General features: G+C 40.6%; 1 protein-coding gene across 1 annotated transcript in view; it reads right to left on the bottom strand.

Annotated features, from left to right (window-relative positions):
• Window positions 1–26,544, bottom strand: part of rtn4r (reticulon 4 receptor) — a 41,632-nt gene extending 15,088 nt beyond the window's left edge. Inside the window, exon 1 of the mRNA XM_042421978.1 lies at window positions 26,349–26,544. Coding sequence (XP_042277912.1) covers window positions 26,349–26,370 — 22 coding nt within the window. The 5' untranslated portion in view covers window positions 26,371–26,544. The remainder of the gene's footprint in view (window positions 1–26,348) is intronic.
• Between the last annotated feature and the right edge of the window lie 328 nt (window positions 26,545–26,872).

Below are 26,872 nucleotides of genomic sequence, written 5' to 3'. Positions count from 1 at the left end.
TATTTACCACCCGCCTCAGTACCGCCGCACCCTGTGCAGACAATGCGGCCTACTGCAGGAAAATGGATTTTTCTGCAGAGGAGCTCAGATAAGAAGGATAGAGGGAGGAAAAGATAGAAAACAGAAAGGAGGGGATGAAGAAAGAGAGACAGGAACATCCCCACCCAGCCAGTCCCGGAATCAGTTCAATTTCCATGCACCAGTCTGTCTGCTATCTCCTCCTCTTCCTCCCTGTTGGCCTGATAAGGGCAGTTCTTTACATCAGAGGCCTCCACGGATCAGTCACCTTTTTTACTGGAAAGGTCGAGCACTGGCCCCAAGCTCAGTTCATGCTGGGGAGTCATCATTCCTGCTCTTTATCTCCCAGGTGAGGGATGATCCAAGGCTGAATGTCATGCCAGTCTGCCCCCAATATGCCCTCTAACCCCTTCAACATCCCCCTCACACCTCCTTGGGCTGCATCCAGAGAGATAGAAGGAGAGCTGGTGACGTGTGAGCACTGGTTTCACAACACCTCACAGCAGAGCAAGCATCAGATAAGACCAGAGTAAAGATCCTGTAGTGGCAAGTCGTCACAGTGCCACCACATTATCTGAGCAATGGGTTGGTAAGGCTATCTCCAAACACCCCTCCCTTCTGAACAAGAGAACCACAAGATGAGAAGAGGGGATAAACACGTCAGCATATGGCAGCAACTTGAGACTTTACCCTACCTCCCAAAAAAACAAAAATCACTTCCCTGGACTCCAACACAGGTGTGTGTGTGTTTGTGCAAAGATGTGTATGTGTGCATCGCTGTTGTTGTCACAGTCCCAAAACGACTTTAGCACTGTAAGTGATGCGCTGGCGTAATTTGCGTGTCACTGTACTGTGGGACGACCCGACTGACAAGACTTCCTGCTTTGCTGCCTGGGTAATGAGTCATTCCAGCCCTGGAGAAAAACAATCTGGTATTTTTAAACTGCATCCTTCAGCTGTTCCTTTTTCCCTGGAGCTCCAGCTTGTAAGCTCTTGGTGGCTTGTAATACGAATGCAATTTCTAGTGGTTGTACTAATAGGCCTGATATGTCTGAATAATACAAATGCATTACAGTGCTTTTAATGGTACTCCTGGTCCATCCATGCCCCGCTGATTAAGACTTAATGCTCTGCACAATGTAACAAAATACCATATATGTGTGAGTTCAAAAATGAACCAGTAGCTGGTACTATTAATGTGTTTTTAGATAACAGCACTGAAGTGTTTGGAATTGTAAAAAAAGAAGGGAATAATATTAGTTTGACTCATGTGTGAGAAAGCATGATTTTCATCCATACAAGTGACTACTGCGGATTTCAAGAGCTAAACAAGTACAGGACAAGCATGTGAGTATCACTTCAGGGAATAAATGTGAGCAAATCTGTCACTAAATCACACAGCCCGTCAACATTTTAAACAGTAAATGTGACCCTTAAAATCCAAAAAAAATTCTTGGCACTTGGCTCTTTGAATGAAATCAGAACTTGACATAATGACATTGGTAGAAGAAGTATTCAGATCCTTTAGTTAACTATAAGTAGCAATACCACATTATAAAAGTTTTATGTCCATGCATAGGTCTTCCACTGGTGCTGTGATATAATCCCAGAAAATTACATAAACCTCTTTGAGAGAACCTCTTGTTTGAGTGTGTAATGGATTATTATGCATTGCATTATTATTAGATTCCTGTGTTTAATACGGCCTGAGATGTACCTAAATGTCAAGATTGTGGCTGCAATAAATGCTGTAAGGAAAATAATTGACCTGATTTATTTCATTAATTCGAACCTGCTAGTGTTCTGATTTGTAATATTTTCTTGTAATATTTTCTTTTTCATGCATAAAAAATATCATTAATCCCTGACAAATTGCTACCCTAACAAAGTGTTGGAACAGCTTTTGCATTCTCGATTTTAAATCTGCACCCTATCATCACATAAATTGATCATATGATTAGTACAAAAAAATGCAAAATGACTTTGATCCTAAACAGAATCAGAACATGTTTGAAAAGAAACCTTTCTAGTCTTTCTTCTGGTCTCACGATCAATTTCAACAATATTAAAGCTTTTTGGTCTCAGTCCACAAATCCTGGTCTATTGCTTACTTGGCATGGACACATCCAAGGAGCTGATTGTAAGAAGCCATAAAGTCTTTCAAGCTAATCCTCTTTTCAATTTAACATCCTTTGATTGATTGTTTTTGTTAACGTATTTGGCATGATATATACTCTTTTTGTCTGTGCCATGCATTTGTATTAACTGGTGGTTTGTATGCCTCTTCACATTATATACATATGTTCGTAGGCTGCATGTGACACGCTGCCCTGACAAAAAAAAAAAGAGAAACAGACAGCTAATCCCCCTTGATCCTCTCTCATATTAAAACCTCTAAAGTCTTCTCTCTCTGTCTGCATTCTGCTTAGAGAGGCGCAAACGTTCTGCCACATCACCTGAGCAGCCATCACCTGACAGCAGGGATTTCAATCATTCTGCTGAGCTCATAACCTCGTCTCCACCACTGCCTCTCCCTTACTACCAATGCAGCCACCCGCCACTGTCATGCTAATTTAGTAGTGCACACTGATGTGAGCACTCATGTTTCAGAGCTTTGTCATAGATCCTATCATGGGCTGGCAATTAAAGTTAAGCATGATTTGAAACAGGAGCATGAAAGAAAATAATTTTGCCTTCTCCTGGGGAAAATCTGTTTAATCAAAGGTCATAAGACAACAGTGTGTGGTTACACACACGTTTCCCAAGGAGGAAAATAGCTCAGAGGCAGATAATACAGAAAGCGAGGAGAGCTACATGTAGCTTCACAGGTACCAATGCATTTCTACAGGGCATCTAGAAATAGCAGCTGTGCAGCAACTGCAGTGGTTAACAATAAATTATGTTTGCTCTTCCACTTTTGTTGGCTATATCTATGTTAAACCGCCTCCGGTAAAGTAGAGTAAACAAGAAAATAGAGGCTCTGTGTCTGCTCTCAGCAACAATCCTCCAATAGATTATCATTAGTCTCACCAGCCAGGAAAAAGCAAGACTGTGGCTTTTGCCTCAAATTTTGTCATAAAGAAGAGCAACAAATCACAGCATGTTTGTATTACCTTTCTGTATGACTTCAAGTTAACTAACAAAACACCCTGATAGGCCGATCATCATACGATCATACAAGACTCTGCGTGGACTTCTGAAAACAAAGCGCTATGCACTTTCAGACATCATCAGGAGCTTATGGAGCTTCCACACTTCTTCATGAACATGACATGCCATTTATGATTAATGGTATTACCGGCTGGGCCAAGATAAGAGCTCAATTAGCTGTGTGGGCAAGGACCTTGACTCTATTTCCAATGACTAATCCAATGGCTTTTGTTATGATTAGGAAGTGTAGAGTTTTAATCTTCTCTTCTGAGTGCCTGGCAATGGACCAAACACAACCGATTCACAAGCAGTTAAAAACGCACCTCTGCTGTGGCACAGTTCAGCACTGCAAGATGGTGGCTGAATGGATGTTTATGTCACCCAGTCTCTACCAATCTCTGCCATTCATGTGCTTTGGCAAGATCAGTGGCAACACTCATTGGCAGGAAATTAAATTAAGCCTTTTAAGTGAAATGAATTCATCCACCTTGTTAATATTTTAGCAAGAGGGGCCTCTTGAGAGTTATCATCCACACTAAGCCCACTCATCCTCCCGAGGGGTTGTCCTGCCTACATGCTTGAACCGATGCTAGTTTCCTACAAATATATTTCTAGCTACAGCAGCATTGCCCAGGGAGTTTTGCTGAAGTCCATAATCTCCACCAAACTCTAGAACTGTCAAACTACTTTAGATCTCAGAGTACTAGAGTATTATACAAAGAGGTCCCCTAACGAAGCCCTTAATAATTCACCAGTTATCTATTGAAAACAGTCAAGGACAATCCTTTCAATATTACAGCTTTAATTTGGTGTGAAAACTTTTAGCAAGGCATGATGAGAATCCTTGGTTAAATATTTAGCAAAAAAAAGTCATACAAGGATAAACCTCTTAAAGAACAAGAGGGAATGCTGCTGTGTGCAGGTAAGTATGGAGATGAGATAGGAACTCTATGTTTAGCACATGATATATTAGTATTTATCTGTACTGAAAGAGTACATAACGTATAAGAGATCCACTGAGGTAGTTGTTTCTGCAGTAAAACCCATCTTGCATGATGCTGCACTTTGTAGCACTGACTCTCTGCAGGGGGAAACGTAGCGCACCATCTGTTCCCCGATCCCCAGCAACAAACAACAGACAGACCAACGCAGCAGACAGACCAGCAGACACAGGCGGGCAGCACTCCTGCACCAGCAAAGAATTGTGGGAAACAGGGAGGCAGCTACATGGATGCAGGGCTGCTAAATGTGGGATGAAAGCAGTCATCAGCTGCAAGGATTTGATCAGGAGGCCTGAGCCGACACCGCACACTGAGGAATGATGCAAATTGAAGCAGACACTGCAAAGGAGCCGCCACGCAATGAGAGAGACTCTCGATAGCGAGGGAGCAGAAGAAAGAGAGACAACGGGATGGGGCAAGAGACGGAGGAGAGAGAAAGAAAGAGAATGAGGCGACCATACAATGAGAGAGAATTAACACATAGTATAAAAGCAGGAGAGAATAGGGAAACGCTAGTGTATTGAAAGAGACAGCCACCAACAACAGAGACTTGACAGTCTGTGTAAGGTGTGCAGAGAGAGAGAGAGAACGAGTGAGGGAGGGGAAGAAAGAAAGGGAGGGAAAGATTTGGGGATGCAATCCATTTTTAAAACCGAGATGCCAGAAGTCCAAACTATTTGCCTCAATCAGAATGCTAAATAGCCCCATGAATGTTATTTATGGATTAAGATTAATGTGGGTGGCTCACCACACACATGCCCACACCCAAACAAATACGAACAAACGTATGAGTTCTCAGTCTGTCACAGGCGTATACCGCTGTGAAGCAAATACACACATCAAGCTAAAGTCTTAAAGGATGGAAGAGGAGAGAAGGTATCTAATTGTCTAAATATGCTATGGATATGTGAGAAAGGCTTAAGCTTGCCCCCTAGTGTTCATCCCAGTCCCTGATGGCATCAAAACAACAGATGAAATCTACCTCTTAACAAAGCATTATGTCTATTATTATGTCCTAAAATCTTACTGTCTTAAATCAAGCAAAAGCAAGTCAGGTGGTATTAATATTTGACCTGTTTTCAACACAGACACACACACAAAAAAAACATGATGTTAAAAAAAAATCACAATGTTTCAAGATTCTTTCTTTATAGTGTCATTTCCTTGATTCTATTGAAGCTGCTTTTTCCAGTCTTTTTTAAAGATAATTATGCTGATTTTAAGAAATTTCTTTAAAGAAGGAAAGCTGCATTGGGAGCAAGTGGAAACATCTGACCAGAACTTGTCTTCAGGAAGAGTTTGATTCAAAATCAGTCATGAGGATTCATTTTTTCTCAGAACTATTCAGTGGGGGTTAACGTTTGTTTGGGCTTACTTTTAATAGTTAAGGATCTTTTTTTACAGACATCAGTGCTAATAATATTTTTATTAATATTTTAACTCTTTTGGTGGAATAGATAGAACGATATATATATATATAGATAGATAGATAGATAAATAGATAGATAGATAGATAGATAGATAGATAGATAGATAGATAGACAGATAGATAGATGTGGAAATGGTAATCTAGATTAAGAATATGTTTTATGAATATCCATAACTGGGTTTACAAGTATGTTGATGAATAATAAAGAAGTCTGGCATCAAAGGCCATGAAAAAATATGTGCTACAGTGGAGAAAAAAAAAAGACAAAATACAGTGAAAAGTAGACAGCTTCATGACTAATGGTGTATACGCCTGTGGATCAACATCAAAGTCAGTGCTACATTAATAGAAAGATTCATTATTTGAAAGATAAAAAAGAATGCAATCCATTAACTAGACCTTCTTCCACTCGGCTCTGGAAATTCTCCATTTTGTATTGCCAGCAGCAGATTTGATTTAATAATGTGCGATGATTCAACACTGAAATGCCAGCACCAGGCAAGTCAAATGAAGAAAACACACAAAACCACTTACAGTCAACATGCTTGGACTAAGAAAATGACATAAATGTATTTAATGAAAATGAAATTAATAGGAGACACTGGAAGATTAACATGACTCAATACCATAAATATAAAGTTCATGAGCAATAGCCCAACAATAAATTAGAAAGTACCAAAGCTCAATCAAACAAAAACTAGTGTCATACAACATATCAAAATAAACTGTGATCATCAGTGGTGGAGAGAAACATCTGCAGTGCTCTTTGTCTTCATTCAGTTAATTCCCATTTATGTTAACCTTTTCCAGTGACCCATGCAATGTCTGTCTGTATACTGTATGTGAGAATGGAGATTCATGAGAAATGTTGCCCTTGTGTCCATGCTGTACTCTGAAGGGATGTGCTAAACTGTTTTTTTTCTCTTCCATTTCTTTGTTTTAGAGCTAAGCTTTGCAATTTGACAGCTCAAATCCCAGTAGCCAGTGGTATAAAAGGCAAATCCCAGTGAAGTGACTGTAGCAGCTTAGCTGCCATCAGCTTAACATGGTTATCAATGGTGTTTTTAAAAATGTCAGAGAAAAGTGTCAATAGCCCTAATCAAGGTAAATTCCTATAATCAACATCTTGTCAAGAGGGGATTTATCCTCCGGTTAGGTAATCATTTTAGCAGACAAGAGGACACAATCTGATCAATACTCCATTTGTAAACAAACACAAAACAAAGAGCAAGCCAAGCCATAAGCTCAGCGATGACTTGATTTTTTAAAATTCATTTTTCAAATGTCAGGTCTCACATCTCGCATGAATGTAGTGAACTGTATGTCAAGGATGCACTGAAATATTGCAAATATTTCTGGTGTCTGAACCAAAGTCTAACCATAAAGTAATAATAATAAACAAATGTTATAGTTGCAAATCAACAAATATACATGTTTTAGTCTAGAAAATGCCAGAAAATAGTGAAAAATGCCGAATGCCAAAATCACAAGTTCCCATAGATCAAGGTGATTTCTTCAAAATATTGTTGGTACAGTACAAAACCCATAAAATTCAATATGGCGAAGTCAAGTCAATTTTATTTCTATATCCCAATATCACAAATTTCAAATTTGCCTTAGGGGGCTTTACAGTCTAAACAGCAATACAACATCCTCAAATAAGGAAAAACTCCCTAAAAAACCCTTTAATATACAATTCACATACACTATATGAAACCAGAGATGAAATCAGAGAATGATCTGTATTTTTGCTTTAATAAATGATTAAAAACATTCTACTAACAATCAAAAAAGTTCAATAGTTCTAATCAATTAATCAACTAATTGTTTCAGTACTAGACCAACGTGCACCGCAAATTCAAATTCAGACCTCATATGATGGACAGCAAACACAAACACACCCAGGTGCATTTAGGCCTGATTCTATCTCTGTTACTACACTTTTTCCCTGGCTTTGTAGTCTGGGAATCATAACACTGGAAATCCTGACTGTCTATGATGCTGGCTCTCAGTCAAAACTCTCGCTTGTTGAAGGCCAATTCTTGGTTAGGGCAGGAAACGCCTACATGCAACAAGAGCCTGGTGTTGAGACTGACTGTGGCTCAGGAGGTAGAGCGGGTCGTCCACTAATCGGAAGATCGGTGCTTCAATACCCGGGTCCTCCAGTCCGCATGTTGAAGTGTCCTTGGGCAAGATACTGAACCCCAAATGGCTCCCGAAGGCTGTGCCATGAGTGTATGAGTGTGTGTGAATGAATATTACATTAGATCTCCTGATGAGCAGGTTGGCACCTTGTATGGCAGCCTCTGCCATCAGTGTATGAATGTTTGCATGAATAGGTGAATGTTGACATGCTGTGTGAAGTGTTTTGAGTGGTCGGGAGACTAGAAAAGTGCTATGTAAGTGCAATCCATTCACCATTTGAAACAGAGGTTGTTTATTTTGGCTGTATGATTTCACAATAAAAATTCTACTATTTAAAGTTTTGGTAGGCTAAATACCTGAGTGAAAGACATTTTTAATGTCCACATAACAGTGGCGTAAAAGCCAGACAGGTTGTGGTAGATGACCATTGTAACCTTATGAAACACACAGTCTTGGTGCAGTAGCATTATGCAACAGCAGGTCACGACTTAGTAAATCCTAATCAGAAGTTGCTAACTGATTTCCACCTCACTATTCTTAATTTAAGCCTCGTCTCTTGTCTTGTCTTTTCATAATGATTTAACAGGGCATAGAAAAACAACGTTGACAACCCCCTGATACTTAGACCTATTATCTAAGCATTTCTGCTTCCCTTAGTGGAACAAATTGGTTGTCTTAAGCACGACTCCCTTACACAGTGCAAGATACAAAAGGGGGAAAGGGCATGGGAAGAAAAGCAAGTTTCACACAAAAGACAGCTTCTCATTGAATGGGTTTTTCTCAAAGTATTTCTTCTGGTTTTTCACTTGAGAGCTTGTTCCGCCACTAGAGATGGTCAGTTGACACAGAACTGGACATGAAGGTTATGACCTAATGTCTCTACACCAGATCAGTCTGACCAAAGGATCCTATATGGACAAGATAAGCAGCTGCCCTTTTAGAACTGAAGTAGCCTATTACATGGGGTTGTACAATCTCCTCTGTGAAGGCTGCCCTCTGATACAGCCGGCAGAGCTTAGGAGTGAAAATGCAAAGCCATCACCTTATTGGTAGGAAAGAGAGACTTTGTGGATTACAGTCTTTTAATATTTTTCCCCCCGAACTGAACATCACAACACAAAGCAGGGATAAGCAAACAACAGCGGGAAATCTGCTTGTACATTTAAATGTACTAATAGGTTTGTGTTTAAAATAGTGTCTTGTTTGGCATTTCCATACTTCCATTCTTCAAAAAGCTGGCAGGATTGATGTGCGCTTCAAGCTGACCAGCTAGACATTATTGACTATAGAAAGGAGCCAATATTCACTGTAAAAGAAGACTCAAGATCAAAAGCAGACATCAATGGACTGTTGTCACCTTAGCTAATGCCATTATTCAAACTCCAGTATTTTGTGTTCTGTCAATAGGGTCTGGCGCAGAGCACTAACAGACTGTTGGTTTCTTCCCTCTCCTCGAGACTATTATCCTACCAGGAGAACTTATCTGATGGGACCTTACACTTGAATCGACACTTTGAAGATCTGGGCTTAGGTCACCATTTGGAGTCTATTCCCTAAAAGAGCTTATACTTTCTTGTGAGCGGTGAGACTAGACACACTCCCAAAACTGAGTCGATAAAGTATCTGCTCATCAGGAGAGCGTGACAGCCTGAGAGATGAGACCACATCAATCATGTGGACTCCAATAGCCGCTCTGTGGCTCAGATAAAATAGGGAGCGCAGACTGGCGGCTCTTTAAATAGGCACCAAAGGAGCCAACTGGAGACCTTCTCCATCTCTCTTATTTGGAGATAGGTCAAGGGGTCATTATACTGTTTTGATTGAGAACCAATCACTTTCTGAATTCCAAAAAGAGTTCTCTCTCTTTTCGTTTTTTATCACCTGCTTTTTCTGAAGTGGTTGCTTTGAACAAGATCTGCCCTTAGAGTCAGGAAATCTAATGCCATGCACATTATTCCTTAATAAAATGGAAGATATTAAAAGACAAGTCCACCCCCCTCCATACTAGAACTTCTACTTCCCCTCAGCCTTTTCATTGTCACGTCTCATTCCTGCCATAACAAACTTTGCAGAAATTCAAAACAGAGATGCGTGATGAACCCAAACCAGCTCTGGCACCAGGCTCCCCAAGGCAACTTCAGAGCAGGCGAGTCACAGCAGCAGCAGCTGTTGTGTTCTGGCACCTGTTGACTACGGATGTCACCCGAAATTTGAACATGTGTCTGTGAGCTACTTAGGAGCACACTGCTTTTATATTGCTGGGAACCCTTTACTCGTTTGAAGGCATTGTGTTGGTGGTGTGAATGTATTTACACAGAAGTCCCATGCCGACTTCTGACCTACTTTTGCTTTCAGAACCGTATTTTGACATTTTCTGTCCAACATCAAACCCTGCAGTTAAACATTGCCATTTGGTATTTCACACAAGTCAAGTCAAATCTTTTCACATTGCACATTTACTTTAAAAATACCACCCCGCTGTGGCATGCTGCATTCCTCCAAGCTTGAAAAAGCCAAAGGATTTTGAGGTGAACCAAAAGTTGATACAGAAATTCCGTCTTAGAAAATAAAGTCTTTCTAGATCTAAAGGTGCACTCCACCAATTTTCCAAATTACTTTGAACTGACTTGTAATGAGGAGTACTATTAAGCCTGTGAAAACAGTTGTATAATGTCTTTTGTGGCTCTGAAGGGTCCACTCCATAGTCTGAAAAAAATAACCCTAATGATGTCATAGTGATGTCATCTGGGTTGTCTTGGTTTGGTCTTAGAGTACAAATTCATAACAAAAAGCTGTGTTGCAAGCTGTTGGTGTGAAGTTTGAAAAATGGGTATTTCCCAGGTAGGAAGGGTCTAGTGAAAGTTGTCATCAGGTTGCATTATGGGAAGTGTAGGATCCAGTGTTTTTGGAGCTTGATTCATGCTAGGGACTAAAAGACAGGATATCTCAGCCCCTGATGCTTTGATTATTTATTTATTTTTAAATCTGTCTCTTATGATTTCACCAATTGTGTGCAAGTGAAAGTAAAAGTATATGAATGAAAGTAAATTACTGGTGCAACCCTTTAAAGGAAAATTACAGTTTGTAATTCAGTCTTAGTTCCTAGTTTTGTCTGTCAATTCTATTGGTTATGATAACAAATTCAGCAAAGTAAAAGAAACAATTTACAGAATGTACTCAACAAAAAAAAAAACATAACATCAAAGCAATTGCTGAGATCAGGGAACATAGCAAATTGATACAATAAAGCTTGACAGGGAAAGAAACACAAGATCAGACAGGTTGTAAACAAACCATAAATTTATTTGTAGGTAAAACCTAAGTGTGTGCACCGAAAATGTCCATAATAATTCCACGTTGCACAGGAAAAATGTGCACATGCATACAGTAACAGTTAGTACTGTAGGTCAAAGCTGAACAAAGAGGCTTGTCTGTAAACTGGGATGGATGTTCATGACAGACAGTTTGGTTGCTAATTTTATTGGGGGTTTATTTAAATCCTGTATGATCGTCTGACTGTGTTTCTTCCCCATTGGACATCTTCTAGCCATGCCGCCATGTTCCAAGGTCTCAGCAATTAACTTGAAGAGCACGATGTTATAATTAAGGACAGAAATGATGACCGAGGAAACAAAAATAAAATCTAGTTGGCATGAAACCGAAATGTCCCTTTAAAGAGTATCTCAACAAATGACCAAGGTCATGTATTACCATATGTGTCTTTGAAAATTACACCTTATATTTCTGCCTCTCCTCCATGCTGTGAGGACACCAGCATGAATCACTTCAATCTGTTTTCATCGCCTCTCCTCAGACAGATAACCCATCTGAGCACCTCCTCAGGTATTCACTGTGGTACAGTGTGTGGCTAATGACACAAATATACTACGGACACCCCACCATTTATCTTCTTATCACCACCATTTCTAAGTCAATTAGCCAAGTCAATATGCTGTGTCGGTTATTACCCACATTATACCATAGGCAAATTACTTCTATGCAGTGCAGACACCACTATCAGGTTGACATGTAGGTAAAAGCAGTTGGATGGAAATCAGGATGACAGATTGATGGCATAGAATAGAAACATCCCCAGCTTGGTGATTCACGAGTGCTCCAGTGAATAAGTTATATGGAAACAGGAATATTGTATAGGAGGCATCATTATATGAAGATAGTTAATTTTAAAGCTGAAATAAAGACCCCTATGTAAAGTAATGAAAGAGAGACAAGAATGCAGAGGGTGGCATTAGTATGCATGGATTCCCTCTCCTTCTCTGTCTTTCTCACTTCCCATGGTTCTCTACTGCAGGCTGATCTTCTGTGCCATCACCAGCCCTGCTACATCATCTTCCAAGATCTTTTATTCCCTGTTTTATCTTAAACATGCTATGTCTGTGACAGCGATGTCGCATGGGGAAAGAGAAGCTGAAATCTTCTTTTGAGAAGCTAAAGAAACTGTTGTGACACTCAATCTCTAACATTATGCTGCCAGCTGCCGGCTCCGCAGAGAAGTAAGAAGGATGTAAACTCCTGCCGAGGGGACATGGTTAAAATTTACTACAAGTTTTGAGATACAAACACAGAAGGCAAAGAAACTTTCAAAGAAATGCAAGGCCAGTGAAATATATATGGAGATGGGGTGACAGAGAGAGGGGGTTTTGTCTTGCAGTCACACTGCTAGATGTGTGTTTTGTATTGTGTTGCCAGTCGATACAGAATAAGCTATTTCCATTTCCCTGCTGATCTGAACAACCTATACAGTAGACAACCTTTGCTAGCTCATGTGGACTTTATTTGAAACCTCTGTTTTGGTATTCAGAGCAAGTTGCACTCGGCTTCATTCGTTTTAATTTCCACACCACATTTGGAAGGCAGCATTCAGAAGCTAATTTTTTTTAACAAACTGAGTGGGGAACAGCTGCAAGTCTGGAGTTTTTGTTGCCGACACGGAAAGCAGTCATTAAAGCAGTTACTTGGAGTGTTTGTGGAGCCCATTTTGCGTACCAGTGGAATCGCACTGTCACCTGGGAATCCTGTGAAAACACAAACCAGCTTGCCCTGGTAAATATTGAAATTCAGTGTTATTAGAGTGTTATGATGCCATCACCAAATAATAATTTCTTTAGGCTCAAAGTGTCCCATTTGGCATTGTTGAAATTTCATGCAAAGCTGATCTTTTTCTAGCTGAATGTTAATGAGTTTGACAGTTCTGTAAGTGAAATGTTACACCTGCGACTGGCTTGCATGGTTTGAAAATATCTGTACTTTTCTCTGTAATCAGTAAGGATTTACAACAGTCCATTAATATCTGATATTTATTTATTTATGTTCCCCTAATATATTTATTAGGGGAACATCAGCACACATGATTTGGTCTGTTGCAATAAAATGCAGTCAATACAGGAATGGACTAATAGAAAAATATGCCCTGAGATGCCCCAGTTAATGAAAAATGTTGTTCTCTTTCTTTCACATCAATGTTTCCAACCTGGCTTTTTTATTTTCCTTCCCTCTCTCCTTCTTTTGTGTCTGATATTTTAGGTTTATTTCAGTCACATTGCATTTTAATTTGGGCTGGCATCCTTGAAATTAAAGGAAGATAAAAGGGAAACTGGCACTATGTTAATATCTCTTTGAAGATGGAGTCAATCTGGCAACAGAATGCTTAGCCCTTATTTTCCCTTCCCTTTCCCCTCTTCCTGTATTCAGCACAGTGGATAAGAGATACTGTAGACTCAGCTTAGCAACAGCTTACCTTGGGTGGAGGAACTCTTAAAGCCCTCTGCTTTCATCTTGCTCCTTGTGGCAGAAACCAGGCTTTGTTTTGTCTTTTTAATCTACATCTGGACACTAAATATTTATCTATGTAATTTCTGCTTATTCATACACCCTTCCCTGCAGAGAGACACTGACTGCACCTGTCTGGCTGGATTTTCATAAGTATAGATCGACTATCATTGCGATTTGTATGACGGGAATGTGCAATGGATGTGATATAGCTGTACATCAAGGAGGTGGAAGCAAAACTATCTCTGCTTATAGGCTGCAGGTTGCTGTCATAGTGCTGAATAATGGCTGCACAGACTGTACATGTGTGCGGTCGCAGCCATTATGCAAGTCCTTCATGCATTTAACCTGAATAATTCTCTATTAGAATTGTAGATAATGAAAATGTTATAAAGTAGACATAACTTGGTACACTGCAGTGCAAAACTCAGTTAATCGCCAGACAATTTTATGTAAATTCTGATGATGTAACCTATAATTTTTCCCAAGAGTTACTCTTGAGAATTGCTCCACAGTGAGACAGAGTTTCAGCAAATACTGCAATACAAATCAGTAAAAGCTACATCTGTAGCTATAATAACTTTGGAAACAGCTTTTTCATCATTTCCTCAACCACCCACCTCCCCACCTTTACCTGCTGCAAGTTTTGTATTTTTATCTTAACATATTCTTTTAATCACTATCCTGTAAATGGCGTTCAAAGATAGATAGATAGAATAAATGCAGGTGCATGAGTTCTACTTATCTAATACTCTCAGTAGCAAAACATTTTATGTGCTTCCTTGTTTCATCACTGTTGATTCTGAGAGCAGCTGAGGGAACAGAGGATCCTCGAGCAGAGCTTTTGAACTAAAAAGTGTGAAGTATGAGAAGCAATCCGCCAGAGTTTTGATGACACCCATATCAGCACTCTGCACCCGAACCTCCATCTTGTCTTGTCTAAGAGCTGGCGAACACGTCATGCTACAACTTTAATACCCAGTTAATTACTCTCATCTTGACCTGCCGGTAAAATGAGCCCGGCTGCCACTGCCGCCCATGTTTCTGTTATCTGTGCAAAAATGCATTAGCGTGTGCCCTCTTTAATGGCTTTAATTAGTCGTAAACGGAGCTGATTCTCCTGTTAAGTGGATGAGGAGTCGATACTGTAATACAGTCCCAATACGCACAGGTCCAACTCTATCTAGTTGGGAAGGTGGTGCACAGGAGAATAGTTTGAGGGCGGGCTGGATAAACCCATTCAGTAATAAAGAAGGTATCACATACTCCACAGCATATCAGACAGCACTCACTCACTGTTCTGATATGAGAAGAACATAATTAGAGTGCTGCTGCTGTATTGACAGAGAAATCCTTATGGAGGGGCTGTTTCAATGTCAGTTACATAATATATAAAAAGTTTCCACTGGAGCAAATGAAACATCAGTAGGGCCTATACAACATAGGGAAAAGGGAGTTATCTTTCTGTCAGATAAAGTAAACATGTCCTCGGGATGAGTGGAAAGACAAAGAACATGGGTACATCACAACTGGGAAAAAATAACAATACAAGCCCTTTTTTCGTCTTTCAGAACTGACAGGTGTCTAAAATGATACCGCCAATCCAAACACATCAACCTTAATTCAGCTGTAGTTGACAATGTTTGCCCAATAAATGCTTCCCCAATAAAACCTTACAGATTCAGTAAATGGGGCTACTTTGAGGAAGAGAGACCCATAAAGTCCATGTCAGTAAACCATATTTGCTTTCATCCGCTCATCTGCGATGAAGTTTCCAGTCTCCAGTGTCTCCATTTGCTGAGTAATGCTTTGCCCGGCCGGTGGTGAGGTGCAGTGCTCTCACACTGGATGAAGCTAATGGCTGTTTATGGTTTCTAATGCATGATGCTATAGCTTTTGAAATAACAGGTCTCTATTACGGGGTTATGCGCAGATAGAATCCATTGACGGGAAATACTGTAATACCACAAGTGACCTCCTAGAATTTCTGAATGTATGTCTTGAGCTATTTAACGAACCGCTTTTAATGGAAGAGTACCTCTGTATGAAATTTGGCTACCTGCAGAAGGAGCTCATGAAGTAGGCAAACTTTCAAGGCACAGCTTAATGGCTGGTAACTGGTGTTATTGATCATCTATACACATACACAGACCTCTATATAAAGCCCCTAGAATACTCTATTAAAAGATGAAAGTCATTTTCCACCAAAAAACAGCTCCCGATAGTCAAAGTCAACTGTAATTTAATAGGTATTCTATCAAAATTTAGGCAAAGGGCCTACGAACTTTAGATCAGAAGTTTTCCACAAAGACAAACATAGAAATAAACAAACAAAAATGAAATTGAAAAAAAACAAATCATTCTGTTGTACAATTCAAAATTATCCAAATATGTAGAACAATTAAAAAATGTAAACTACGTTTCAGTCGTTGGTGTTTTCTACCTTCAGAAGAAGGCAAAAACACCAACAACTGACTGAATGTTTTCTGAATGAAAACTGTTAACAGTGAGGTCTTTGGATCATCCTGAGTAACCAGGACATTATTTCTGGAAGGACGTTTTGCTTTTGAGAGATAATTGTTAGATTCTTTAAGCACCAAAAAAAAAAAAAATCTCAGCAGCAGATATCTCAATCTTGACACTGCATGAAGTGTGCAGTCTCACTTGACATTTAAATTCACTTCTGTTTAAATGCGTGCATTCAAATATCTTTGTATCTACAGTCATGTAGTAATATATCTTTATTAAAGGCAATTTATAACACTTTTTGCTTTTTAACCACTTAACTTTTATACATGGAATTGATGTTTTCTCTGTATTCTCTTGTAGACATATATTTAAAAGTATGTGCATCTATATGTTTTATACTTTCTTGTTATTTGCTGATCCTTAGAATAATGATAATTTAGAAATGGAGGTCAGAGGATGGAGGTCTTTTTCTATACAGTAGCCTATATAACTCAAAAGAAGTTTGGTTTTATGTTGATGAAGATATTTTCAGGGAAGACATTTGGAGGTAAGAGTACAGCTCTCTTGTTCATTTTGGTGTTAATTTATGTGAGTCAAAATCTTGTAAATCAACGTTATTAATGAAATAAACACTGTCTGAGATTACAGATAATTTATTAGCTGTCTTAGAAATGTATTTGATGGTACATTGAGCTGTTGACAGTAGATCTAAACTCTGGTATTTGACTTGACAGAAAACCATTCCAGTACTTTTAATTTGCGGTCTTGAAAGTACTCTGAGACTTCATGGAAAAGAACCCAGCATCATCCACGCTGATCACCAGGTTATCAGTAGTCCAGCAGAACTGTCGATCAGATGCTGTAAGTTTCCAGCCCTAATTTCAGTGAAACGGTAGAGTAGGCAAAAATAAACAAGGAAAAAACGTGGGGTCTCAGGTGTCTTTGACTTGAAGAGGGGGGTGTACCTATTTCATGGCTGGTTCTTCGGAGTTAACTGTGGGAGATGGGAATGTAACATGTACTCCTCACCCCTCCTGAAAATACGGCCCACCCCCGAAACCTTGTGTGAGTCAGCAAGCAGCGGGGTGCTCTAGCAGCCAGTGTGTGCGTGTGCATGCACGTATGTCGAGCTCATCCCGCTGAAGTGTGTATGAGCCGAGAGTAAAGTGGAGGAAGAGTGTGCCCTCTCTCCTGTCTCATATTTCTCTGCGGTATAATGTACCGCCTATTCATGCGATGCCTTTTAAAGGCATGGTGGGAATCGCTTCACAGTCAAGCACGAAACTCAATATGCTAATGCCTTCCAAGGGAGCGATGGAGGGGGAGAAAACATAACCTGTCAATTACCCACAGCAAAACCACTGAAAGATTTATTGAAAACCACCTGAAATTTCCACAAGACAAAAGAGTTTAAACATGTGATATATCAAAACATAAGCCACCGGTTGTTTGACTAATTACAAAATCACGTCAATAAAATTAACCTCCTCTGACTTAATGGCATCAAGTTGAATTACATTACATTTAAGGAAGCATATGGCAATTGTATCTTGATCAATTGCTACTTGAAAGTGCCAGGTGGAAATTTGGGGCTTTGATTTATGCAAACAGAGAAAAAAGCTGATCTGTCAAAACTCATTATCCAAACAAGCAGAGTGGGGTCTGCACTTTTGTTTAGAGATGCAGAATACATAGATACAGCTTGCGAAGACAAAAAACAATACATTACACATACACTGTACATCTGGAAGGCACCGCTGTAACAGCCAGCTTCCTTCCAGTGGTGGCACAGTTTCACTTGTGAACCCTCATGGGTATCTGCTGGCTGAGGACCCACAATGGCACAGCGGGACCATCAGAAATGGTTTCAAACTATTTCGTTTCTCACACAGACATCATCAAGACCCCTCCGCATAATTTGTTTACAGCTCGTAGATGGAGTGTTGGCAGTGCTCATCTCCCTCATTGGAATAATTGCTGTGATGATAGGCTTTGCTGGGAACACGTACAGGCATGAGAAAACAAGCACCATTTCTGATTAGAGGTTGTGGAAACTGAGCCAAGCTGACGTGCCCGCAAAATCGTCATATCCCCAGTACAATCTTTTCTCTCATCAGATCAATTCTTCTTTTGTGCTCTCTCATACCGAATGTCAAAGGGATTCCATGGGAATTTTTTTACACAGGTCTACCTCCCTCTCTAATGCGTTTAGAGACGTGTCAAAATGCTGCTCTGCAGGATCTAAACGCTGTTGTTTCAATCCTGCACGGTGTCCTGATGTAATCATCCTCAATACTTTCAGATGGATAAATTTCCATTTTGAGACTCTGACTGAAACACATCGGGAAGAAAAAGACATCTATATTTACTGTTCTTAATACATAATGTCGGGTAATCGCTGATTGCCACCATATGGTTGAACAGACAAAAACCAACACACACTTAAATGAGAAAATACAAGGATTACGTTGTCAAACCACCATTTATGGACACAGCTACAAGGAATGCATAGCACAGATGTAGCCAAAAAAAGATAAAAAGGCTAAAATAAAAGGGGAAAGAAACAGCTTTCCACCAGCTCAACATAAACATAGGTCATGACCTCAGCACTGGATGCTGTTTAAGCTTTGGATGAGACTCTGGTTTGTGGGACTTAAACCCACGGATGACATATGGTCCTGATGTCCACGCAAACCTCATCAGTGGAGGAAAATCCATGTCCGCTTCTCTCCTGCCAGCCACCAGATCCACACTGAATCCCCCTCCATCATCATCCCTCTATCTTCCCTGCCCTCCCCACTGCTTCCCCTGAGCCCAGCAGATTACAGATATCATTATAATGGACGTCCTGGCAGGCTAGCTGCGGTCACATTTAATTTGCCGTGGCCTGATATCTACACAAGATAATCAGCATTTACACCTGAGAGTGAAGACAGAAAGATGAGCGACAGTGTGTATGTGAGTGAGACGGTAATAGAATTAGAGAGAGAAGAATGACCATCACAATGTAAGAGGAGTAAGAGAAAGTGAGAGTGAGGGAAAGATTGTAAAGAATCGGAAGGAATATGTGTTCGGCACACAATCCGCAGGGACAAAAGGAGAGTACTGATGAAGCGTACTGGTCAGATTTGCATTTTAATAAGAATAACCTACTTTGGGCCCCTGAGATGACAAAGAGCAAAACCGGATTCACACGGACGTCCCTGAACACAGATGTTACACCTTAGCTTGGAGGGAGGCGCCTTTCCCTCATACTGTACTTTGCTCTGCGAGGGCAAGCCTGTCCAATTACATGTAGATAAACAATAGTGTTGTTCTCTGAAAGCAAAGGTTATAGGGCACACTTATTGTAGCAGATGAGTGGGATCCTCATTGATTCCACTTTTATGCCTGAGTATGTTTAGAAAGTCTTACTGTGCTCCTGCAGCACTTGCGGGATTATGCATTTCCTGCTCGACAAATCCTTTCACTCCCACCTGCCATTGAGGACATTGATTTGTGTATGAAAGAAAGTTATATCTGCCATCGGAAATTTGTGGAATTGTTGTATAAAGCCACCAGAACAGGTATATATTATATATGTTTAGCACCTACAGAATGGGCTTTCACTTCTATAACAGATCAATTTCTCCTGAGCCATGGAGTGATGACCTATTTCCTTTGAAGGGCTCCCCATACATATTTCAGCTGTGAACTACCTACCAAGCTCACGGGGAGACACATGACAGTCGTGAATGTGTTGCAGTGTGGCTGTACGAAAGCACAGTCTGTCGCTGAGTTTCTGAAAGGTTTTGTTCTAACTCAGTCTTTAATGGAACTATGGTGCAATGTAAAATTCAGCATTATATCTATCTATCTATCTATCTATCTATCTATCTATCTATCTATCTATCTATCTATCTATCTATCTATCTATTTATCTATCTATCTATCTATCTATCTAAGCCTCTCTCCCCCATGCTATAGAAGCACCTTTTGCTAAAGCTTGCTAAAACATGCAGTCTCTGAAATCAGCAATTTCTCCTTCACATAAAAAAAACCCCATATACATAACTCTTTACACAAGTCAGAGTCTTCCTGAGCTGGCCCTGTAGAACTCTGCCTTGAATAAGGATAAATATAAGAGAAGAATAGGATTCCAACAATGCATGAGATACAGAAAGGTGACACCTCGGTTTATGCGCCTCAACAACGTGGTGCCAGGGATTGAGTAAGACACAGCATCAAAAAACCCAACTCCCATCTGTCGAGTTTGCAAACTAATCACTAATCACTAAACAGGCAGAGTCACACAGGATGATCAGAAGGACTGGTAGGGAGTCCATTTTGCGTCACTAGCGCTAATGAGATCAACACAGCTAAAAATACCCGAGAATATTTATCTGCTCATGGAGGGGAAAAAAAAAGGTCCTTCCTCAGGATATCCTGATTGAATATTTGACTGTTCTGCCAATACTAACTGAGTGCTGACTTCAGATTAGGTCATATGTCAGCAAAATGTGGCTAATTATATCAAAATATCCTCTGAGTTTACTGAAGCCAAGTATTGATGGACCTGCCTCTTTGCCACCATCAAGCTCTCTGCTGTAGATCTATGAGAGAAGATGTTTTATATACACATACTGTATAGTTTATATCCAACAAATTCAATCAATCAATCATTCAATCAATCTATCTATCTATCTATCTATCTATCTATCTATCTATCTATCTATCTATCTATCTATCTATCTATCTATCTATCTATCTATCTATCTGGTGTTAATCAGTTCTGCTAAACCTCCTCCTAACAGTGTGATCAATGACATTGTACTTGGATCAGCAAGCCACTTTATCTATCTGAGTGGCACTGCAGCCTGCAAGGAGAGGCATGGAGCAGGGTTGACTTATAAGGCTGACAACGGCTCCATTCATGCGTCTAATTTAAGAGCGGCTTCTGCTCTGTCTAATTAACAATTTACTAGGCCATCAGTCAGCCTCCCTATTGTGGTATAATCAGCGTCACCGACGTTCAGGCAGCTCGGCGCACTTTCACATCTGCAAGTGGATTAGAACAACCATGCAACTTTCATGGATACACGGACAGAAAAGTGGGCACAGTGAGTTCCAAGGACACAGCGAGAACAAGTATGAAATCCCAGATTGAAAGATGACACTGCAGTGGAGTGAGATGGGCAACGTGTTCAACAAATTAGCCAGCTCATGTTTGTGCACGCTAGGAACTGCAGCTATATGGTACTGACGTGTCAAAGGAATCAACAGATGCATATTTGCTCCCCTGAGGGATGGGGGCTTTTGTTTTGTTCGCTGGCTCAGCTGGTGGATATATATCACGACTCTGGTGTGAACACAGTTCTGATGCAACTACATACTGTGTGAAAATTTCGCTTGTCTTTTTTTTTTTTTTAAAGGGTTGGGCTTAGGCACGTTGGGAGGTTTGATCTGCTCTGTCATGCGTAGGCACCTTTAAAGGATTATGATACAGTGTCAGAGTGGATTTTTGGAAAAAGACATAAATAAATCCCCTATAAAGACTCCACCCGCCCCACCACCCTAAAGTTGCATAACGCTTGTTCATCTGGTCCTCCCCTCCTCTCCCACACCCTCCTCAAGACAAGAGCCAACACTTACTTTTTTTTTTTTAATCTTTTTATTTTAGAAGGGGAATGTAGGGAGATGGGGGTTAGCATTTACAGTGCATTTTCTGCACAGAGAGGATTAAGGACTGGTAATCTGAGGGGATAGTGTATTCCATTTCTACTGCTTTTTGTATATTTTCGCCCCTTAGCTTCCTCTGTATAAACAAATAGAATTTTACTCGTTTATCCACTTAGTTTCTCTGTCTTGCTGATTAGCAGTGAAGGGCTGGGAGACTGGGATAACCTAGAGCGGATGGTTCCAAGGATATCTGAGGCCAGCATGCCTCTGCATGTGTGTGTGTTTGTGTGTATCAGTGGGAATCTGTGTGTGTGTGTGTGTGTGTGTGTGCATGTACTGTATAAACAAATGCAGTGCTACTTGAAGGCGCGGCCAATTAAAAGAAGCCCCTGAAGGAACATGCTCATCAGGATGCAGTGAACATACTAGCAGATCCACTCTCAGATAGCCTGCTGCAGTCTGTCACTGTAACTAAGGCATTAATACCACCAAGGCTCTGTAGCACAAAATGTTGACATCTCCATCCTTTAGACTGTCTGTAATCAATAAGAAATATGAATACAATAGCTGACATCATCAGAAATGTATAAGGAATCCAAGACATTTTGATGTACGATTCACCAATTCTGCACAAATACTTGTATCATACTGCACTGTGTGTGTATGGTGTGTCTTGAAATGCAAATATTAGTAATTTAATATTAATTATATAATACTGGTAAATTAGTATTAATAATAGTCCTAATATGATATAAAATCATCACTAAAACATCAAATTTGAAACAATCATACAAATTAACATTAATAAAACAATTATAATCTTGTAATGTCAAAAGCTAACTAATTGCAATAAAATGCCAACTAAATGGGTCATTAGTATATTGCTGCACAAGCTGTCATGTATTACATACAATTCTCATTATGAAGTGTAAATAGTGTCTCTTTTCATTCTAATTCAACAACATCTCTCCAAAGACATTATTATGTTATTCAGTAGTGCATTACATGAAGAGAACAATTATGTTTTGGGCATATTTAGAGGGATTAAAACTTTATCATTTATAAACTGTTATTACACTGCCTGTTGCTAAGAAACTTTAGTTATGAATCTGGATGACCAGGTAATTGGGTAATTGGATGGGAATATCATGTCAATGTCAAGGAGAGACAAAGAAATTCTGTTGTGATGGAACAAAAAATGCAGTGTTGTGCAGATAAGACAAGTAGAGGCATGACTGGATGTCTGCATTGTTTGGAGCCAATTACCCTTGAATTACTTTCTGTATTTACCCTCATTGTCCAATGGGGACCCCGAAGACAATGCGGATTTGTTTTGTAGCAGTAAACAACTGAATTGCCGAGGTAAACCTATTGTTTCCCTCCTTTGATGTAATTTGGTCTTGGGTTGCAGCCAAACCACATGTTGCACTCAGCAGAGCTGTGTTGACTCCTATTGACCCCTAAAACTTCATGACAAAGGGGCAATAACCACTCTGTGACCTTTATCGACCTCTATTGGTGACCAGAAGGAATTGCAACAACAGTAACAGGACTTATTATCTCCTCCTCTTGGAGCTGCACAAGTCTCAAGCACAGGTAATGAGGCTTATTAATAATAATAGTAATACATTTCATTTGTCCAACACTTTTCATTCATAGTGAAACTCAAAGTGTTACAGTATTAATAACATAGAACACCCAACAAAAAGAAAATAGTAATAAGATGAAAAAGCCTTCCCAAATAGAAAGGTTTTTCGGCCTTTTTTAAAAGAGACTAAGGTCTTGCTGCTTCAAATGGTTAGGAAGGCTGTTCCACAAGCGTGGTGCAGCAGAGCAGAAGGCTCAATCCCCAGATCCTCTGGAGCTTAGTACTAAGGGCCCGGAGGAGCAAGCTGCCGGCAGTTCTGAGGGTGCGGGTGGAGGTTTGTGGTATGATCAGTTCCTGTAGGTAAGGAGGCGCATGTCAGTTAATGGATTTGTATGTGTATTAGACTTCATAGATAAAAGGTCTTGCTCATAGCACCATCCTCAATTGTTAAAGAGTTGGAAAAAGTGAATAAATGAGAACGGGGAGACTGGGAGGGACTTGAAATTCAGGCTGAAAAGCTAGAAATGAGAGCCAGAAATCTCAGCACCTGGCAGAGTAATCAATGAGTCAGTTGTATTGATCAACAACCTTCCCAGATACAGATAAATCACAGTCATTTTCTTTTATGGGTTGCAAAAATCCTACATATTTCCCCTTTAATACCTCAGGGGAAGAGTTATGCTTTTCTTGGTCTCATTGCTGACCTTGGCCAATTAAAAGGGAAAACAAAGTCTCAGCCAGAACTCACAAGAATCTAAACACTGCTCCTTATTGATGGAGTCGTTGTTAAAGAAAAATGCAGAGCTACAAATGATTTTCTCTCTCACTTCGCCTCAGCATCCATGCAGTTGACATACTGACGCGTGATGAAAGACGCTTTAACTGAAAGAACGCATAGAAGGTGAGTCAGAAAAAAACGGCAGGCACGATAGGTCACATAACCTTCGGTTTCACACGCATTCTTTCTTCATTTACTTACTCACAGACTCTCCTCAGACCTCCCCATATACTCATAAACACTACACCCACACACATTATCCCTCCCAGCCCTCCTTCTGTGCTCATATACACACCCATACAAACACAAAGATGGATCAATTTCACATTCCCTTTCAGGGTGCGGAAGATGCCGTGTCTCATTGTCAGTTTATGGCATGATGTTTGATCCCACCTAATGCCGCTATGCAAATGAGGTATTGTTATTCTTTTTTTTTGTGTGTGTGTGAGTGCCATCTTTTTTTTTACAGCTTGATGTGTTCCAAACAATTATCTCGCCACCTCAGATGCTGCATCTTGTGGCCTATTTTTTGAAAATAGGGCAGAGTTTTTGGCAAAGCACTACTAAAACAATAACAAAGTTAACTAATTGAAAAAAAATGCCCTCATTGTGTAGTGGTTTAAAACTCCTGAAGAGAAAGCTTTCAGTTCCACCATAATGGTTTTATCCATTCATTTGGGCTTTATTGGCTTTGCTTGGCAGTAGACAGGGAGCAACAGCACCCCCGAGCAACAGCTTTCCCACAGAGGCATTTGATCATATGCTGACTGGGTGAAAAAGAGTGTAAATTAAAGTCCCTCCTCACTCTGACACTTTAAACACAAGACATGACAGGCCATATTTTCTCCACCAAATCAGGAAGCTGAGAGATGGATACCAATTATAATTGCAGCAGGGAAAAAAAAAAAAAAAAAAAAAATCAGACATAGGTGTGTGTCAGGAGCCTGGTGCTAAATCACACCAGCAGTTGGATGATGAAAACCTGGCTGTAGGGTCTGTGGGACCCAGAGCCATTCTGTGCCAATGAAGGGGTGTGCACTTGAATTTGCATCACCCTGTGACATATCAAAGAGAATGCACAAGTAGATGTGCCTCTTTGATTTTGCTAGTTGTGAAATGCAAAGTTACTCTGTAGGCCCACAATAATCTGCAGCTTTCTTGCCATAATCCTGCAGTTTTAGCCAAGTAATGAACAACGTGAGGGAGAGGGAGTGTACAGCATGTTGCATAAGCACTCTGTGTGTTTCTGTGTGTGTGTGTGTTTGTGTGTGTGTGTTTGAATGTGTGTGTGCTAAGGCAGTGTGTGCAGGGGTGGGGCAGGGTGGAGATAAGGGTTTTCCACAAGCTCTTGATGGAACAAATTGAATGTTACATACATGCACTTATCTCATCGTGGTGCTGCATATCAAACATCACACGCCATGTCAGTGTTATCCTCACTGCGCTGCATTACACATATTTACAGAGAACAGGCACCTGCCCCCCTCCACCTATCTGTGCACGCGCGCGCACACTCAAAGCCTACAGCATGCTACTGCCAAGAAATGAAATTCTTAGCTATTTCCAGCGGGAATGGGAGAGCATGTCTTGCCCTCATTAGAATAGCTCCAAGTCCAGTCGGTGAAAGCTACAAGGCCTAATTTCCTGCCACTTTGGCGGCACCCCGAGTGGGACGATGCCACTAAAACACCAAATATAAGCCAAGGAGCTGGAGAGTAAAGCGGTATTATTGGGCCGCCAAGCGGACCATCTGCAGACTTCATCAAAAGCTCAGCCCACAGCGTCCAGACGGGATGAAGCGGATGCCCGGGTTAAGTTGCGATATCACGCAGAGCATATTGACCGCCACAAACACTACATGGCCTCTCACTCTCTCACGCGCGCTCTCTCTTGCTCGCGCACTAATAAAACACGCACACAAAGAGAGAAAGAGAAGGGGCGCGCACAAAATCGGCTCTGAATTATGGCTCAATTAAGAGCCACTGAGTCAAGGTCGTTTACAGTCGCAATATCCATAACTGATAGAGACGCTGCTCGTTAGTCTGCTCCAAAAATAAACCGATAATTAGGTGATTGTACAAATTCGAGGTGTTTATGCGCATATTGTCAGTCATGTACCGTTTTAACCAAACCCCGAAGGAGCCAGCAGAGTAAACTCCAATTAGGACATCTGATTTATCACTGGTTGTGCCTGTTCTCTTCAGATCAGTGACATTGCCCGATGTGGATTTTATCAGTGCGCAGTAACCCATCAGTATCCCCCTGTCTGCCTTGTGTGAAAACTTTACAGACGCCCTATTGTCTAATGTGTAGCCTACTCACCATCAATAATAACGGTCTTCATGATTTAGATGGGGGTGAAAATAGAAGCTGTATAAATCCAAGTCGAATGTATCCCAGCGCGTGTGGAGACAGATAGGATATCCGCTGTTTATTGCAATTTATGGGTAATTGCAAATCCAGTGCACGGTGGGAGACGGACAGCCTAAAGCACCCCTGCACCCTTCAAACTTTAGCCGTAGGTCTTCCCGAGTGGGGAGCCACGTCTCCGGCTGCACCCGAGCTCAGTCATTTGGACGAGGGATTAAAAAATAGTCAGCGATAAACATCCAAATTGGGATCAGTAGACACACCAGTCGACACCTCCCCAAAATATAGGGCGCGCAAACAGCTCCGGAGAAGAGCTCAAAGTGTTAACGCACAAGTGGAGAATCAACGACACAGGCGAAAAATCAGTATTGGATCCATGTTTTGAAATCGCAGCACATATCCAGTCCGATCACTTGCCCCGGTGTATATTTCCCAAGTACACGGAGAAAAGTGAGTGGATGCGCACGGATGTCGGT

The sequence above is a fragment of the Thunnus maccoyii genome, chromosome 9 (assembly GCF_910596095.1).
Source record: "Thunnus maccoyii chromosome 9, fThuMac1.1, whole genome shotgun sequence".
Classification (NCBI taxonomy): domain Eukaryota; kingdom Metazoa; phylum Chordata; class Actinopteri; order Scombriformes; family Scombridae; genus Thunnus; species Thunnus maccoyii.
Note: the sequence above shows the minus strand (reverse complement) of the source record. Positions and strands in the feature narration are given on the sequence as shown.